The 18,059-nt window shown below is 39.0% G+C and overlaps 1 protein-coding gene across 2 annotated transcripts in view; it reads left to right on the top strand.

The window, feature by feature from the left end:
• The window catches only part of PCYT1A (phosphate cytidylyltransferase 1, choline, alpha), a 39,394-nt gene extending 21,539 nt beyond the window's left edge, over nt 1-17,855 (top strand). Inside the window, exons 3-9 of one of the 2 annotated variants that reach the window (XM_006185595.3) lie at nt 2,975-3,074; nt 7,761-7,877; nt 8,552-8,703; nt 10,559-10,637; nt 11,073-11,215; nt 12,683-12,871; nt 13,764-17,855. In XM_006185595.3, coding sequence (XP_006185657.1) covers nt 2,975-3,074; nt 7,761-7,877; nt 8,552-8,703; nt 10,559-10,637; nt 11,073-11,215; nt 12,683-12,871; nt 13,764-13,973 — 990 coding nt within the window. In that variant the 3' untranslated portion in view covers nt 13,974-17,855. The remainder of the gene's footprint in view (nt 1-2,974; nt 3,075-7,760; nt 7,878-8,551; nt 8,704-10,558; nt 10,638-11,072; nt 11,216-12,682; nt 12,872-13,763) is intronic. The other variant, XM_032481243.1, reaches the window with a different exon arrangement.
• The last annotated feature ends 204 nt before the right edge of the window (nt 17,856-18,059 follow it).

The following is an 18,059-nucleotide window of genomic DNA, read 5'->3' as shown; positions in this document are numbered from 1 at the left end:
TACTATATGTGAAACATTGTGCTAGTTACCTTCCATGTGCTCTTTTATTTAATCCTCACAGCAGCCTTGTGGAGCAGGTATGATTATCTTCCATTTTATAGAAGATGAAATGAAAGCTTTAGAAGCTTGCTGTGATTTCACTGCTATTAAGTGATAGAGCTGGAATTTAGATCTAAGTTTTTTCCAGTTCCAGACTCTTGCCCTTTCATTTATACTTTGCTAACAGAAAGTCAAAAGACCTGAAAGCAGTATTATTATGTAGGATTCCTTTGAGGTTAAAATGAAGTTTGTTTTAGGAGAGCATTAGTAGGATCACTTAGTCCTACTTTTATAAATCTCAGCTTTTAAAGACATTGTTCTCTAACTGGGAAGAGAATAATAGGGTGTTTTTAAAAAATACTACTCATTCTAACTGGAGGCAACCCTAGAGAGTTAAAGATTTTGCTTATCTGTTGCAGCTGAAGAACCTTAGTTTTCATTCTCTATACTTAGGAGGAATTGATTCAGCACAAATCCTAGCCAGGAAGGACAGCTGCATTTGCCTTCTGCCTTGGAGTATACACAGTATACAAGGAAGATTGAAGAAACAGAGTTATGAAAGATAGGATACTTAATGTATCTTTTAAAATTGAGATAAAATTCACATAACATTAAGTTCACCATTTTAATAATTTTAAAGTGTACAATTCAGTGGTTTTTAGTAAATTCACAATGTTGTACAACCATCACTGCTATCTAATTCCAGAACATTTTTATCACCACAAAAAGAAACCCTGTACCCATTAGCAATCATTCCCTCATTCCCCGCTCTCTACATCCTGGTAACCACCTGTCTACTTTCTCTCTCTAGGAATTTGTCTATTCTGGACATTTTGCATAATCACACACTGTGTGGCCTTTGTGTCTGGCTTCTTTTACTTAGCACAGTGTTTTTAAGGTTCATCCAGGTGGTAGCGTTTATCAATACTTCTTTCCTTTTTATAGGTGAGTCTGTGGAGGCATGCTGCTTTGTTTATCCAGTCACCAGTTATTGGACATTTTGATTATTTCCACTTTTTAGCTATTGTTAATAATGTTACGAACATTACTCATGTACAAGATTTTTTTTAAACATATGTTTTGACTTCTCTTGGTTATATATTGAGGACTATAATTTCTGGGTCATATGGTATTCTTTGTTTAACATTTTGAAGAAATATTTTCCAGAGCTGTGCACCAGTTTACATTCATAGCAGCAGTGTGTGGAGGTTCCGATTTCTCCACTTTCTTGCCATCACTGTTGCTGCCTGTCTTTTTGGTTTTAGCCATCCTAGTGTGTGTGAAGGAGTATCTCATTGTGGTTTTGATTTGCATTTCTGTAGTGACTAACATTGTTGAGCATCTTTTCATGTGTTTTTTGGCCATTAGTATATCTTTTTTGGAGAAATGTCTAGATCTCTCTTTCTTCTTAACTCTTCACTTCCCTCTTCTGCCTCTCTTCCATTCGTCAGGGACTAACCCTAGATTTTTCAGTTACTTTTAATTCCTTTTTTTCTCTTCGTGGACCTATTAACTTGGCCTTCTAATGATTAAAGTTTCTAGCTTGATCTGGGCTGTATATAGTGCTCAATAGTTCCATTAATCATTTGCTTAATCAAATGCTTAAATACATTTCCCACAACATTTACTCCTAATATTTTGTACTTTCTTCAAGCTTTCAGTCTCATTCTAAGGTCCCTGTTCTTCATAGGTAACTTTACTTTCTTCTTTACTATACTGAGAAAATTAAGAGCATTTAGAAATGCTTGTGCTTCTAGGAAAATGTCATCCTTTTTATTTCTAGGGCTAACACCTTCCGCCTTGCTTTCCTTTGAGGCCATTCTTTGTCATTCTTCTAGACTCTTCTTTCCTTAATTATATGGGTCCCCCCCCCCCCTGTTATTTTCAATTTCTTTGGCTCCTTTTCCTTGGTCTTGGACATGTACAGATCTCCTCAACTTAAAAAACCAAAAACCAAAAACCAAAAACCAGAACTGCCACTTGATTCTTCTGTTCCCTCTAAGTACCTATTTTTCTCATTCCCTTTATGGCAACGTATCTCTAATGAAAGATTGTTACTAATTATTTCCTTGTCTTCCATTTTTCTTAAAGGCACTATTGTTCTGACTTTCACTAACGTATTCTAGAATATGTAGTCATTTGAATCTCCAAATTCAAAGACTCTCAGTTCTCATTTTCTTTGATCTCAACTCCTTTTTAAAAAACTTCTCTATTCTTGCTGATGGTACTGCAGTCTTATTTTCTTTAGTTCTAAACCTCAGTTATAAACTCCTCTCTTTCTCAAGTGACAAATATTTTCTCTTTACCATGTCCTACCTATTCTTCCTTCACAAAATCTTTTATCTGTAACCTTTTGTACTCCCACTGCAGCATTAAAGGAAAAATTCCTAAGTCCATTTCCTTCTCCCTGTAATAACCTCTGAACTAATCTCCTTCAAAATATGCAAAATAACCTGATGTCCTGGTAAATTAACTCACTGTAGGGGTTGAGGGGGGAATTGCACATGAGAGCTGTGTACCTTCCCAGTCCCATAGTTAAAGCGGTGTGAAAAGGCACTTGTGAGCCTTGGCAGTTTCATCACACAGATCAGGGTTGGCTGTTCTGCCATGTGGCAGAGGACCCGTCATTCTGGACCCATTAGTTGAGACTATACTTAGGTCCCCAGCCACCTTGCTTAGTCTTACTCTGAAATCACCAGCAAGACATTTATCTTTCATTCCACGATTTGTCCATTTGGTAAAAGGTTGCAACTTTCACTTGTCATGCTGGAATGCTTATTTTTAAAAAAATCTTTTTCATGTTATGAGTTTTAGGAAGAGTTTTAATCAGAGCATATTGAATAACTGATTGTTTTTTAAAGCTGCCATTTTTTTGAGTATTTCAGTTTATGCCATTGAATTTAACTTTCTTTTCCTTCACTTTCCTCTTCTTAAGGGCTTACGGCAGCCAGCACCTTTTTCTGATGAAATTGAAGTAGACTTTAGTAAGCCCTATGTCAGGGTAACTATGGAAGAAGCCAGCAGAGGAACTCCTTGTAAGTAAACACCTAATTAATTTTGTTGTTTTACTATTGTCTTTAGGATTCAGTTGTATTTTTCAAATATACACCTACTCTCTATATTCTTCCCTCAGTTTACCTATAAAGGCTAGTTGGGGGAGGCGTTCCTCCCATCTCCCTTGCTCTTCTATTTGGGAGGATAACTGTACTCCATAGAATTTCATTTCTTCTTGTTGTATACTTGTTTCCCAGGATTTTGTCATAGCTGTGGGATTTAGTGGAGCAGAGACAATACAATATTAGTCTGAGCTGGGTTTTAATCTTACCTGTTTACAAAGGTCCAGATAATGACTGTCACGTTTTTAATAGCCTTCAGAGTTGTCCCCCCAATTTTCCTTTCTATCAGTCAGTACACACTAGCTATGATGCTGCTGACTTATGGAGGACAAAAATAGCCCAAGTTAGGAGATGCTTATCACTTAATTTTATCTTTATTAATGTTATCATTTTTTCAGGTTTTTTTTTAAAGACTTGCTTTATTATTTTCAAAGCCTGTGGTCTATTTGTATACTTAGTTGCCATCATTAATTAGCAATTTTTGGGTATATAAATTGTTAATGTGTATTCTAGATACTCTTCCTTTTTTGGTTTTACGGATCATCGTAAATAGAAACCTCCATTAGCATTTGTTATGAATATAAAGTCCCATAAGCATCAGTTCTTACTCCTCTGTAAATTCTTCTTTTTTTTTTTTCCAATCTTTTTTCAGTTCTCTTGATTACTGTGGTGTTTACTCTGTAAATGTAGGGCCAGACTCAAACCCAGGCAAACACTGAAAAATAAGAGGCCATTATATCCACAAATCTATACATTTCCAGTATATAGAAGATATTTGTGGTTACTTCTTAATTATGTTAGTATGTTTCCTTTCTGTTGTGACTTAGGAGTAGTGAAATATGAATAGAAATGAATGCTGGACAGTGTCAGGCCAGGGATCCCAGTATCCCTTGGCTGTATCTTGACTATATGGAGTATGATTTTTGGGTTCTCAGAATTCAAGAGAAATCCTTTTCTTTTGTAAAAGTGTTTAGATATAGCTCATGTTGATCACAACCCTTCTGATTCATGATGTGATTTTTTGGGTTTGGCTCCTCTTACTTGTGTAATAGGCAGGCTAATGGAGCAGGGTAAAATGACAACCAGGCCATAGTGTTGGCAGGTGAAATTTCAAAATGGCACCAACAAGTTAAGGGTCACAGTCAGATATGATAGTAGAGCCTGTTGAGGGCAAGAACTTTTCATATACTCTCTGTTGACACATATTCCCAGAATGCAGTAACTCACTCAGATCTGATACATTACTTATATTACCCACATTGTTGCTAATCAATCTACACACCAATTGTGGTAGGTAAAAATGTATGTATGTGTGTGTACTGTTCCCAAGTTTTGAGCTTATAATTAACAAGCAGTAACTAATAAATCTAATTTTAAAAATTTTAGAATAGCAGAATTTTACAAGTAAGTCATTTTTGAGATTATCTACTATAAAGACTATAACTCTTTATTTTACACATTAATAAATTAAAGTCCATAGAAGCTAAGAAGTGAAGTTTCCTCTATAATAAAACAAATAATTAGAGATAGAATTGAAGCTACAACCTAAGTTTTTCCATCTTTGTGTTCTTTTCATCCTGGAGTGGTGCTACTCTTGATAGACATTAGTTATAAGTAATAGAAGGCCATCAGCAAACTGACTGTATTTTAAGTGGAACAAATAGTCACAAATTGGCCTCTAAAGTTTACCAATCTAATTTGACCTCTACCTCTGGTTTTTCCTTTATCTTATTCTATCTGTTCAGTTTTATGTTAAATAACCAAGTAATGACTGTCTTTTTGCCAATGCTGGATAAGGAATAAACCAATAAATAATCTACACATACTGTAGTTAGTGAATTTTAAACCATCCCTTCCCCTGCCCCCAGGTTTTCACTTAGGGAGGCTAAGGGGGTGCAAGAAGGCAGTTTGTGTAATCTTGGAGAAAATTCACTATCTCACTACTTAGAATTAAAAGAAATAGGGCTTGAGAGATGAGATGATCATCTCTTTTGGAAGATTAAAAAAATCAGCACTATATTCTGTTGGAGAAAGGAAGAAAAAGGCAGAGTCTGAAGGGCAATGGAAATATGTTAAAGACAGAATGTTTCAGTGACAGCTGTTTGAGAGAATATATCAAAAGAGCTAACAAATTGAAACCCAGTTCTCTTCTGCTTAAAGAAGAACATCTAGTTAATCTAGCAGTAGTGCAAGGGCTATAATTTATAATCCAAATCAAGATCATTTTGAGAGTGAAAGAGGTTGCTCTTGATAATATGCTGGTACAACAGATGTAAATCAGGGTAAGGTCATCCTGACCAATAGCCACTTGGTAAAAGAATGGATAACTTGTGCTTTTCCCCCTGATTTTTAGTTCAACAGTGGCCCCTTCTGGCCATTTTGTTAATATACCAGGCTGGGTTTGCCAGAGACTTGGGGTTAAGTCATAGAGAATTGAGAGGTTGAAAGGCTGGGGAAGAGGGCAAGAGGCATATCTCGGGTCAGTCCAAGAAAGGGTTCAGAGGTGACTTGCCCTAATATGGGATGATTAACTCCCGCCAAATAGCCACTCAATCAACAGTGCTCTATGCAGTTGCCACTATCCAAGAAATGTGTTTACTGAGCTAAATCTCCTTTATCTCACTTTGCCCTTGTTAGATGTTAATGGCAAAGAAACAACACAATATTCTCAAGTTTTGTATTCCATCCTTTGTCTTTTAGGATCAAATAAAGTGGGATCATAGCCACTCTGAACTTGTTTAGAAAGGATAGAAGTATGTTAGTTACTGCAGGGTCATGACTTCTAGGATGTAGAAGAAAGATTATACTACTCAGATTTTGTTTTGTTTTGCTTTGTTTTATAGATGAGGAAACTGAGGTTTAATCTTAAGCAATTAAGTTCACAGAGGAATGAGGCTGGTTGGCAAGCTTGAGCTATAACTTTTCTGACTCTTACATCTATCATATTATTTCTCAGTTTTTCATTGTATTGGTGTACTTATTTTAAAAATTTATTTCCTGTATTATAAAACCAATACTTTCCCATAGCCTAACATTCATGAAGTACAAAAGGGATACAAAGTGAAGTGTCTTCCTCTTACCACTGTCTCCCTAGTACCCCTAAGACCCCTTTTACAGGCAACCAGTATTACCAATTTCTTGTGGATATCTAAGCAAATAATGTATAAATCTTCCCACCCTTTTAGTGGGTGGATAATGTCATATTCAGTCTTCCACTGAAATTTAGGTTGTTTCCAAACTTTTGCTACTGTGAACAATGCTGCAGTGAATAACAAACTTATTTGCAAATGTGTCTGTAAGATATTCTTAGAATTGGAATAGCTGGGCCAAAGGGTATAAGTATTTGTCATTTGTCTTTTGATATTGTCTATTGCCTTTCTTAAAAGTTGTACCAATTTGTATTTCTATTAGCTGTGTAGACTTCTCAGTTTAAAAGCTACCTGTTTTATGGATAAAGCTATCGAAAAAGAGAAGTCCATAAACCTCCTGAGAAACCGGTTTCCTCCCCTTGATTCACTGTCCTCAAGGCAGGAGGGAGATGCATCTTATCCCTCCCTTCAGTATGGTACATCCAGTGAAGCTCTGGCTCTTCTTTCTCAGAATGATGTAGATACTCCTACTGTTATTTTCTGCTGCTACAGTGAAACAGCTCTTCCTTCATTCATGTAGTAGAAATACGTTACTAGCACTCCATTAGAATTATCATTTGAATCATGGTGAACCATTATATCAATTTCATTCTCAATTTGTTTATTTGGCTTTGGAATTAGTCTTGTACCCAGGAGATCATTTCTTGCCTTTTATTTCATAGTCTACTACCATTAAAAATAAATTGACAGTCAGTTCTCTATTATTCTCACTAATGGAGAGGAGAGGAGGAAAAGTTCTAATACAAAGTTCTAAAATATTTCTATTTGATTTTCAAATACATGATATATCACCCTTTACTGAGAAAGTGTAACATCATGCTCACTAGCAAGGAGAAATGCTTGAAGAAATTTCATCTGTTATCACAGAGCAGGTATTGAGAGTGAATCTGGAACTGAGAAGCAATAAGTATGTAACTGGTACTTACCTTCCCTCTTTTTCTGTCTCACCCTTCTGAATCAGTATTTACTTTCAAAGCAAAGCAATAGTCATTAGTAAGCAAGGCAGCTTGAAAATGAAAGAGCTAAGCCAGAATATAGTTTAGTTACACTTTTTAAACATAACTGAAATTTAAACATAAACTGAAGGTGAGAATTTCTAAGTTTAAGATACATCTCTTTTAAAAAAAAGATATATCTCTTGTATAACTCTCCTTTTTAATTCTAAAATAACTTGAGGAAAAAGCAATCGTGAAATTCAATTACCTGAGCAGTTTGGTACAACCAGGCTAACAAAGAGAGTTAGTTGATATGATGTCAAGAGCGTCTTTGAGTCAAGGAAGTTTGTGATGTTATTCCTCACAACCCCAAAACACCCCAAATTAAGGTGAATATCCAGAGAACACCTTAAAAGAGGGATATGCAGGGATGGAACAGTCATACAGTGCCATTTCCATTTGTTAAAAATGAGGTATTGAATCAGTGTATTTCTGTGATAAATTCTTTCCTTTGGATTTAGGTGAACGGCCTGTGAGAGTTTATGCAGATGGAATATTTGACTTATTTCATTCTGGTCATGCCCGGGCTCTTATGCAAGCAAAGAACCTTTTCCCTAATACATACCTCATTGTGGGAGGTAAGAAAACATCTGGTGACTTTAGGTGCCATCCAGAAAAAAATTATAGTAGCCTTTTTTCTCCTATCTTTATAACCTGAGTATATTGGCTCTTATTTTTGTTTTTAAATGAGGGAAACATTACAGCCTCCCTAAAACGTGAAGCATATGAAACATGAAGTGTATCAGCCTGGAGAGAGAAGTTCTAAGCTCATTGACCTGAGATGTCCAGGATTTCTCTCACTGTTTTTAGCTGGGTTTCAGCAGTCTGACCCCTGTTGCCTACCTAAGAACAGCATTTACTTTAGATTTCAGTTTATCATTTTGAATCAATTGTCTGCTAAGCAAATGTTATGTGGTCCAGTCCAGTCTTACACAAGTATAATAAGAAAACATTTTGTAAAACTTCTAACTGATGCAGAAATGCACAGCAATTTCATTTAAAAGGCAAAGAGCTTAGTCCTCTGTGTAGCCTCCCTTCTCCAAAGTGTGAACATACTATTTAGTGAGTGTTGCTCCTGAAGGCGTATCTTGGATTAGGAAAAGCATTGTTATTCAGACTGAGCTGCATCGAGATGACTCTCATCCAGGTGGGGAGATGGGTTACAGTCCTAGGAAATGGGAGAGGCTGATGACTGAGGAGTGGTTAAGCAAAAGGGACTTCAACTCACAACTTTATGATGTGGTGAACTCAGTTTGCAGTGATGAGCTAACCCACAACTTCAAAGGCTTCACAGTGATGAATGAAAACGAGCGCTATGATGCAGTGCAGCACTGCCGCTATGTGGATGAGGTGGTGAGGAATGCCCCCTGGACCCTGACTCCAGAGTTCCTGGCAGAACACCGGGTAAGAAACTGAGCACATGCCCCCATTCCCTGTTCTGGAATTCCCTCAACTTTCAAAGCTTCTGGTACTTGGGCCTTTTCCACTGGCCTTATCTTCTAAATTCTATGTAAATTTCATGTACAAGAAATGACAGTATTTTTCCTACTAATAATAGTCATCTGTGACATTTTTTATCATGTTTGATGGTTTACAAGCACTTTTACATCCACTATATTTCCCTTACTCCCCACAAAAATCCCATTGGATAGTTATTATTTCCACTTTACATATAGGAACTGGGCCAGGGAGGCCAAATAACCCAATCCAGGTTGCACTCTAGCAGGACCAGAATTGAACTCTTCAGTTATGTGATTCCACTCCACCCCTTCCCTCCCCCACTAGAGGTGTGTCCATCCTCAAAGCATACCAGTCTCTTTAGAATATACATGGCCCCAGCCATGCTCTCAAGGAGTTCACATTCCAGGAAATAAGATAGATAAACATAGACTTCTTTTGATTGATTTAAATTTAGTTTCAAGACTTTGATTTGGGGCTAGAAATTATGTGGGATCAGGAATCAGGGAGGTTTCTCACTTTCACTCAGTGAGTTGATATAAAATCCCTTATCTCCTTTTTATTCTCCCACATTAAATCAGCAGGTTTCCTACAAAAGGTGGGTGCAAATGCTGAGAAGAATTTATCAGATCAGGTTGGAGGCCCACAAGTTTGAGGAACCAGCAAGGATATTGTCTGTTCTCTGCAGAGTGTCTAGAATGTTGAAGGTGAATTGTTCAATGAGGCAAGAAAGAAAAAGGTAGCCAAAGGGCTTCAAAAGCAGTATTGGGTAGGCCTGAAGCTAAGGGGTATTTGTTATAACTATTTGGGATTAGGACACACCTTTTATAGTTCTTCAGCTTTTCTCATCAGCATTTAGCAGCCAGTGGTACAAAAGGTGATGAGCAACATAGCCAGGCAGGCCCAGGCAGAATTAGCTAGAGGAACTTCCAGATTCCCTTTTCTCCGTGTTAGCAGTATATCCTCAACCACGAGTCTTATTTTCACTTTGCTGCCTATAGACCCCTGACAGGTTGTTCATGGGTAATCGAGATGTTAGCTGAGCATAGCTGGTGTTATCCCAGACATAGTCCTAATGAGTGTACTTCACATTACAGTGGCTTCTGGGAGCTGGTATGGTGGTGTTAACAATTGTATTAGCAAAGGGCATACGGCCTATTCAGGAAAGGAGTAAATAAGTGAGGTTTAGAAAGATTATTGATCCCAGGCAAGAGGTATTGACAGTAGTAAAATGATAGATCTGAGACCTAAAGGTCTTTTATGGCTTTGGGTTTTGCATTTCTCTGGAGTACAGATGTATCTATTCTGGTAGAAGGGCTCTTGTTGCTATTTTTATATTCCCACTCATCTCATGGACTGAGAGAGGAACCAGTTAACAAAGTGACCTCTTTCTCATATTTTTAGAAACCGTATTTGACCAATCCTTGTAGACCTAGGAGGATGGGGAGATTTCCTTTCTTCTTTCCTCAGCCCCACCCACTAACTAGCGTACCAGCAAATTGTCCAGCCCTGTTTACCACAGCATGGTGACTGGTATACAGGGTGAAGGTAGCACTTCCAGTAGACCAGGAGGAATAGCTAAAAAAGAAACTGGCTAGCGTCATGTTTAAGATCCATGAACAATTAGGTTGGGTGGCTCGTGAATGATTTGTGGAGTTTATGAGCAAAGCGAAGAGAGAGAAAGAGAAAAAGTCTATTTGAGGCCTGGCCTTGTAGTCCTTCTTCTGGGCCTGAGAATATTTACTGGTTCTTTCTGAAGGGCAGTTATCCTGGGTTTTAAATAATGTTTCCTTATTTTCAGATTGATTTTGTAGCCCATGATGACATCCCTTATTCTTCTGCTGGGAGTGATGATGTTTATAAGCACATCAAAGAAGCAGGTGAGTAAGTTGTTGTACATCCTCACTTTATGGAGTCTTAGGGGCAGTGACAGAGATTCAACCACATTGTTACTTTACAGAGGAAAATTTATATACTGAGAAATTCAACATCCACTTTTAGGTCACACTTTAGATAAGAGGTTAAGGTGAACATAGCACCATGTATCAATTCTCAGTTTAAACATCTACCTCTTTTAATTTTAAGAAACCCTTCTCCAACCCCATATTTTTCTTAACATTAGAGCCATATGGCTTCTCCTTTCCTTAGCCCTAGATTTTGATTCAGTTCTCCTTCTGCATGTCAGTATTTCCAGATCTCACTTAGTGATAGCAGATTCTGCTTTTTGAGAAAGGTAATATTGCTGCCAGTTTCCATCTAGTCCTACTGCTTGAGCTACCCGAATGCCACAGTGTTTGTATGTGTTCTTGGGCTAGGCATGTTTGCTCCAACACAGAGGACAGAAGGTATCTCCACATCAGACATCATCACCCGAATTGTCCGTGACTACGATGTATATGCCAGACGGAACCTACAGAGGGGCTACACGGCCAAGGAGCTCAATGTCAGCTTTATCAATGTGAGTTCCAACTTCATCCCAGAGTTCTTTGGCCCTATGGGACACATATTACCTCTCACTTCATCGAAGCTAAACTTGCTTTTCAGTCTGTAATTATCACCTCTAAAAGCAGAATGGATACCTCTTCGTAGATAACACTGTGCCAAGCCCTTTACAAAGAGTATAGATGTATCTATTTCATAAAGAGAGGCACTTTCTGCCTTTATGGTCCAGGATCAACACACTGATGTAAGGACACACAGCCAATTAAATAAATAAGAATGAATAACTTATGTAGTACAGTATTTGTATCAAATACATCTAAAACAGTGGTTCTTAACTCTTTTTTTAATTGGATGGTCTTTACAAATCTGATAAAAGCTATGGATCTTCTCCCTGTGTGAATAGTAACACACGACATTTTGCATGCAGTTTCTCAGAGCACGTGGACCTAACTTTTAAATTTTGATTTTTGAAAGCAAGTTTATCTTGGCTTAATATTGCCCTTTAGAAACACACTGCTATACATTTTGTATATAAATAATACTTCAATAAAGTTGACTTAGAAAGAAGAAGAAAGCTGCTGATTGTATCTTTGACACAAGTAGTTTACCGTGCTGTCTCACCTGCTCCCAGCTCTGTGAATTATGTATAGGTGAAATGGTTTCATCTAAATGTGTTTTATCTACGCAGATAAACCCTAGCTGTTGTTTACCACATATTGCAGAACCTTTATCTATTTTCAGGTGTTCAAAAATTCTAAACATACTCCCTTTCCCTTTTATGATCTGGAAATATGAGAATACTCTTCATTTGGTTCCCCTTTTGGTCTCCCCCCTCCCCTCCAGAGGGTTTATACCATTTCCCCTTATCTTTAGAGAAGCTGGTAGGATCAAAGAGTATCATCCTCGTTTTGCAAATGAACAAACCTCCAAATGTTAAAAAACAGAAAGCAAAGCAAAACAAAACAAAAAAACTCCTCTATAATCACAGAATAAGCCAATGATGGAGGGAAGAAATCCAGTACAATAAATGAATTAAGTAAAAGACCTGCTATTTCTACTTCCAACCTGTTATAGTTGGCTTATTCTTGGCAATATTGTGCAGTGATCTTGTTTTTTCCTCCCCTTACATCTCCATTTGGAATTGGGTTTGGGTTTTGTTGGGCATGGTTATCTTCCAAGTTTATGTTTTGTCTTAAAAAGTCTGATTTCATTTGGTATATGCCTGTCTGTTACTGGGCTTACCTTATATATTTAGTTTAGTCCTGGGCTTCTACAATCTTAGAATTATTGTACTTTTGTATAAGATGGCCATCTAGAACATATCTGTTATGAGGCTAGAGAAGTGTGGGCTAGATTAAAGCAAAGTGAAATTCTCAAGACTAAAAGGAACGTCAAAAGAATGCCAAACTAAGTCTTTTCCTTCCCCTTGGTGTGGAAGGTCAGAGTGAGTATCATTTCTCAGAACAGTTACTTCTTTACCTAGGAGAAGAAATACCACTTGCAGGAGCGAGTTGACAAAGTAAAGAAGAAAGTGAAAGATGTGGAGGAAAAGTCAAAAGAATTTGTTCAGAAGGTGGAAGAAAAAAGCATTGACCTCATTCAGAAGTGGGAGGAGAAATCCCGAGAATTCATTGGAAGTTTCCTGGAAATGTTTGGTCCAGAAGGAGCACTGGTATGTTCTTTCCTGCTGGACAACTTAGGGAATTTCAGGAAAATCTTGGAAAATCTCATGCTGTGGAAAGAATTATAGAATCCTTGAGCAGAAAGAGGCATCAACATTAAGAAGTTATCTCATCTGTTCCCCTTATTGGGCAGAATTATATTTCAACTATCTCCAGAAAGTTTTTAAAAATCTTTACAGAAAGAGGTTATACAGTCTCCTAAATAATTTTGTCAGCTCTCTATCAACCTCTAAATCAGGTGACAAGATCAGTGAGTAGCCTTGCCTAGCTTGCTTCTACATTGTAGTTTTAGAAGGAAAGGGAAGGACAAAGAACAGAAAAAAGGAAGCTGCCTCCACTACAAACAGCTGCTGCAGGATCACTGGGTTAGGTGGGAATTCTGTCCCTGAAGAGTAGCAAGTCCTTTCAAGCCAAATAAAAGGTATATGTGTAGCTGTTAGCAAGTGAGCCCTAGGATATCAGGAACAATCTGATTGTGAGGGTGTTCGGGTACCAGAATAGATTATTCAGAGAGAATATGGAATTTCCTTTTCAGAGAACTCTAAAACTAGGATAGGTACCCTTTTGACTGAGTTAATGCCTTTGTTTTTGCCTGAAGCCTGGACTACAGACCAAGTAGCCTTTTAAGAATTCCTTTGACATAGCAGTCAAGAATTGGGTGACTGTGGATAGCAGGTTCCGGGAGCCCTTAGATACAGAGTATAACATAGACCACTTTGGGGAGGCAGTTGCTTAGAACTGTGGCTGTGTTCCTCATCTGGCTTACTCGATCACTTTTGACATTGCAGAGGGCACTCATGATAATTTGAAGTCTCAGATCCTCCATTAGTGCTTTAGTAGGATCCATAGGTTTCTTCTAACTCTTCCTTTTGGTCTCCCCAGAAACATATGCTGAAAGAGGGGAAAGGCCGGATGCTGCAGGCCATCAGTCCAAAGCAGAGTCCCAGCAGCAGCCCCACTCGTGAACGCTCCCCCTCTCCCTCTTTCCGGTGGCCCTTCTCTGGCAAGACTTCCCCGCTTTCCTCCCCAGCAGACCTCTCCAGGCACAAGGCTGCAGCCTACGATATCAGTGAGGATGAAGAAGACGACTAATTTTTCATCTCTCCTTTCCTCTCCCCTCTCTCTGTCCCATCACCTTCAGAAGCTCTCTGTTGAATTCCAAATTGTGACCCCAACACTAAACTTAAGGACAGCTACAAAGGAAAGACAACTGGGGTAAAAGGACCTAGGATGGGGGGACCAGACAGCCTATCCTCCAAGAGACGTCACCCAACCACACCAAGAAGGAGGCTGACTGCACCTTAGAAGCCTGTTCTGCATTCATATACCCTCCCCGTGGACTTCGCTTTACTGTTTATGTTCATGTGATCTTGACAGGGAAATTGTCATTTTTATTAATTTTTTAAAAATTAGTCTTTCAAATGTAGTAAGTAGAACTAATTTTTTGCCCCCAAGGAGCGGGCAGAAGGAAGTGGTATAGTAACAAGAGGCCTTTTCTTCCTGATTCATTATAGGGTTTGCCTTCCATTCTGAGGCAAACTGTCTTGCCAAGTCCTTCAGGCAGTGAGCCATGCTGCTGGGTGATTTGGAGGGAGATACCATAACTTTGGTTTCCTTTTTTAAAAAAACTAAGCTGAGTAACAGTCACAGATCCCCTAAGTGTACTACTGGCACATGTGTCATTGTGGCTGTGGGAGGAAGGAGATCTGAGCCTAACTTTTCTTACTCCCTGAGGAGTTTCTTGTTGAACCCAATGGGGTCCATGAAGACACTGATGGGGCTGGAACCAGACCACGTGGCATTAGCTGCTTTTCTTCTGCTATGTTCATCTCAGAAAATTCTGTTGCCCAGTTATTTGGGAGCTCTTGTCAATCTTTCTTGCAGTCTACCCTCCTAAAGGAAGGAACACTTTCAGGCTTACTCTCACTGAGGAGGGGAGTGGGACAGTACTCAATCCTATACAAAGTCAGTTCAGATCAATTTTCCTCCTGGGAGTGAGTCCCTGGCCCTGTTACTCCTATTTTCATACTTATTACCTAGCTTTTTTTTACAAAGGATACTTTGTAAATGTCTGCAGTTTGAACATGATCTGTTAATTCATGTCACTAATAGCCATATTGAATATTCAGAGAGATCTGCAAAGAACATAGGCACAAAAGCATAAGGAAACACATCCCTTTTTAAAGCTTTATCTTGACCTTTTCCTGTCTTAAGAGTGTCCTCACTGGAGCCAGTGCTCCACGAGGTGTTTCTTTTCCTCTGGGAGTTGCCGCTGGCAGGGACTCCTGCCCACTGCCCATTCAGCAAACCACCAAGCAAGGGCCCACACTACAAGAGTGTGGTAGGTTCCCTCCCTGTCCTTCTGCCTGGTTCCACCTCCTGTGTTAGGCTACCACTTAAATTTTAAATTTCACATCAGAGAATGCTGAAGTTTATCACTTGCTGTTGAGCATGAGCTCCTTTTAAACCTCTAGCATCCTACAGTATGTGACCTAGGAGATCATCATCCATCAGTAATCCTGTCATTGGGTTCAGGGTAAAAAATGCTTATGTCGAGGCCCCACCCCATCACTCATAAATACCCCTTGTGGGGGTGGAGTTTTAGTGTTTTCAGCTAAGAAAACCACATTTTATCTTTTCTTGCCCCTCTGCTAGGGCTGTGAGCATCTCATAGTCCCCTCCCTAAACATTTTCTGGTAAAACCTGTTCTGCCTGAGGGTCAGTGACTAGAATCACTGCCTGCCTGCACAGCAGGGACTACCTAGATTCTTAAAACTCAGATTACCCAGAGAGGCAGAGCAGAGGGACAAAGAGGGGGAAACCTCTTGTTGTCCTGATGGCCTATGAAAACTCATTTCTAACTCTTCACTTGAAGTGCTATTTTTATTATCAAATCTGGTTTACACAAGTTTTGGCTTGGAATCCTATTTGGGGAACAGTTAAAGTTAACGTTTTCCTATGTTACCCAGCTTCATGTGATCAAATGTTTTAACTTTTCTACTTCAGTCTTCCCTCTCTGGGAATTCCGCCCACTTCTGTTGATAGAAAAGCAGTGAAGTCACCACTGAAGTCACACTACCTGCTCCCTCAAATAACACATGCTCTCCAAGTGTATTTGGAAAGGGAGGTGCCCAGAATGTGGTTTTTCTCCCTGCAGTCACTCCTCTCATGTATACTGTCTGGGTCCCAGGTGTTTGGCCCTCCTCCTCTGCTCTGTGATGGGCTGCTTTTGGCATGTCCTGCCCTTGGAATATGACCTCTGGGCTGACAAGCTCTGTGAGACTGCTGCTGCCAGCATATGCACATGTTCTTGGAAAACTCTCTCACTCCTTTGGGTGAGCCTCTGTGGCCTTAGTCTTCTAACATTGGTTTATCTTCATATAATTTTGACTGAAAGCAAAAAATGTTATGATGTGGCATGCTAGATACTTTGGGATAAATATGACCCTAGGTGCTGGATGGGGGGCGTTTGTGGAGAAAGCTGTTGGGATAATGCATTATTTGATCACTTGTGCCTAATTAAATAAGGTTCGAGGTTCGAATTCCACAACTGTGTATGTGATCTGTAAATCTTTAAGTATTATTGTTAATATTGCCCTCTAATACTAATTTTAAAATTAATTAGCTGTTTCCCTGAGTCCCACACACGAAGCAGCCAGCCTGAATAGGCCAAATGTGGCAGAAATGGGAGAGCCTTAAAAGTTGGTTGGCCTCGGAGCCTGTGTGTGCAAGACAGAAGGAGAGTGGAGACAGAAGCCCTGTAGCTGGTGCTGAGGAGGTGCCGTTTCAGCAGTTACCTTGAGACGGGCTGGGCAGAGACTTTGCTCTTTTCATACACTAGACTCAGTAACACTGAAGGATAGAGGTTGAAATTTTAGAGGAATAGAAATGGATCATTTGTACTGCCGCAGCTGCTTCTGATAGCTAGAGCCAAAGGCCATTATTTTGCCGAGGCTTGGGTAAGAAGGTTGGGGGTGTGAGGAGGTTGAAAATCTTGAATGGAGGAAAAAATTTGAGGGAAGTCAAGAGAACTTTTGACCTTTTCTCATCACTGATAACTTCTTAGGCAGCATCTGAAGTACATTTTTCTCACTTGTGACCACACAGCTGTCCAGGCAGTCTTTGGATATTCCCTCTGCAATGGTTCTTCACAGTGCTTTTTAGTCTCTTTCTTATTTGTCGGTAGCTTTTGTGTTTCTGGAGCTCATTGCTTTGTTAATCTTGTTTCAGACCCTTTATCTGAAGTCTTTCCAAATCAATTATAGTTTGCAGCTTTTGTTTAATTCCCTAAAAGCCATATCTTCTGCATTTTCTGCCAGCACACACTTTCATCAGAAGTTGAACCAGTACAGATAGGAAAAAAAAGCTCCCTTAACAATGTTTTTATCTAATGGTATTTTTTTTAAGCTTACCAATGTAAGTATTTTTAAAGTTATATTTTTCAAAGTCATGCAACGATTGTTCTTGTTTTCTCTTGTAGAATAGGTTGTCATGGGATAAATAGTGGTCCCTAGTTTTTATTTTTCCACACAGTAAAATATGTTCTTGGGATTATACTATTAAAAGTTAATTTTCTTTAAAAGAAAGGAGAAAGATATTCTGTCTGCCAAAGCGTAATGTTAGTACTCAGATTGGGGTAGAAAACAAAAGTGCTTGGTTTAACATTAGGATGACTCCAGTTGTGTTTTTTCAGGTTTCAAGTGGGCTTTCCCACCCTTCTTAGGGAGGCACTGACTGTTTTGAACAGAGACTTGATTGGTTGGGATTGTTTTGTATTGAGGATCCTGAAAAGAGTGTTGGAAAGAAATGCTGCCCTTGGCGTGAATGTTGGCCCCATCGCCAGTGCCGGTGTCCACAAGGACGTTTTCCTCAATTGGTGTTCAGTATATTGTTTTCCTGTCTGAGTGTTATTAATTTGTTCAGTTATTTTGGCTTTTGTCATCAGCCAAATAAAGATAAAGTGGTTTTACCTAATGTTCCATTTTCTATGTTTTTGACCTGGTATACGTGTGTATGTAATGTTTTATGTATTTGGGGTTTTACCTGTACTATCAATTCCTTTGCTTTTGCATCCTAATTTACCTTCTCAAAATTCCTTGATGACCATATTTTCAGGGGTTCCTTTTGCAGCATGGTACCGAAGACTCAAAAAGCCACTGTCCCACAAAAGGAGGCTGG

The sequence above is a fragment of the Camelus ferus genome, chromosome 1 (genome assembly GCF_009834535.1).
Source record: "Camelus ferus isolate YT-003-E chromosome 1, BCGSAC_Cfer_1.0, whole genome shotgun sequence".
NCBI lineage: Eukaryota > Metazoa > Chordata > Mammalia > Artiodactyla > Camelidae > Camelus > Camelus ferus.
Note: the sequence above shows the minus strand (reverse complement) of the source record. Positions and strands in the feature narration are given on the sequence as shown.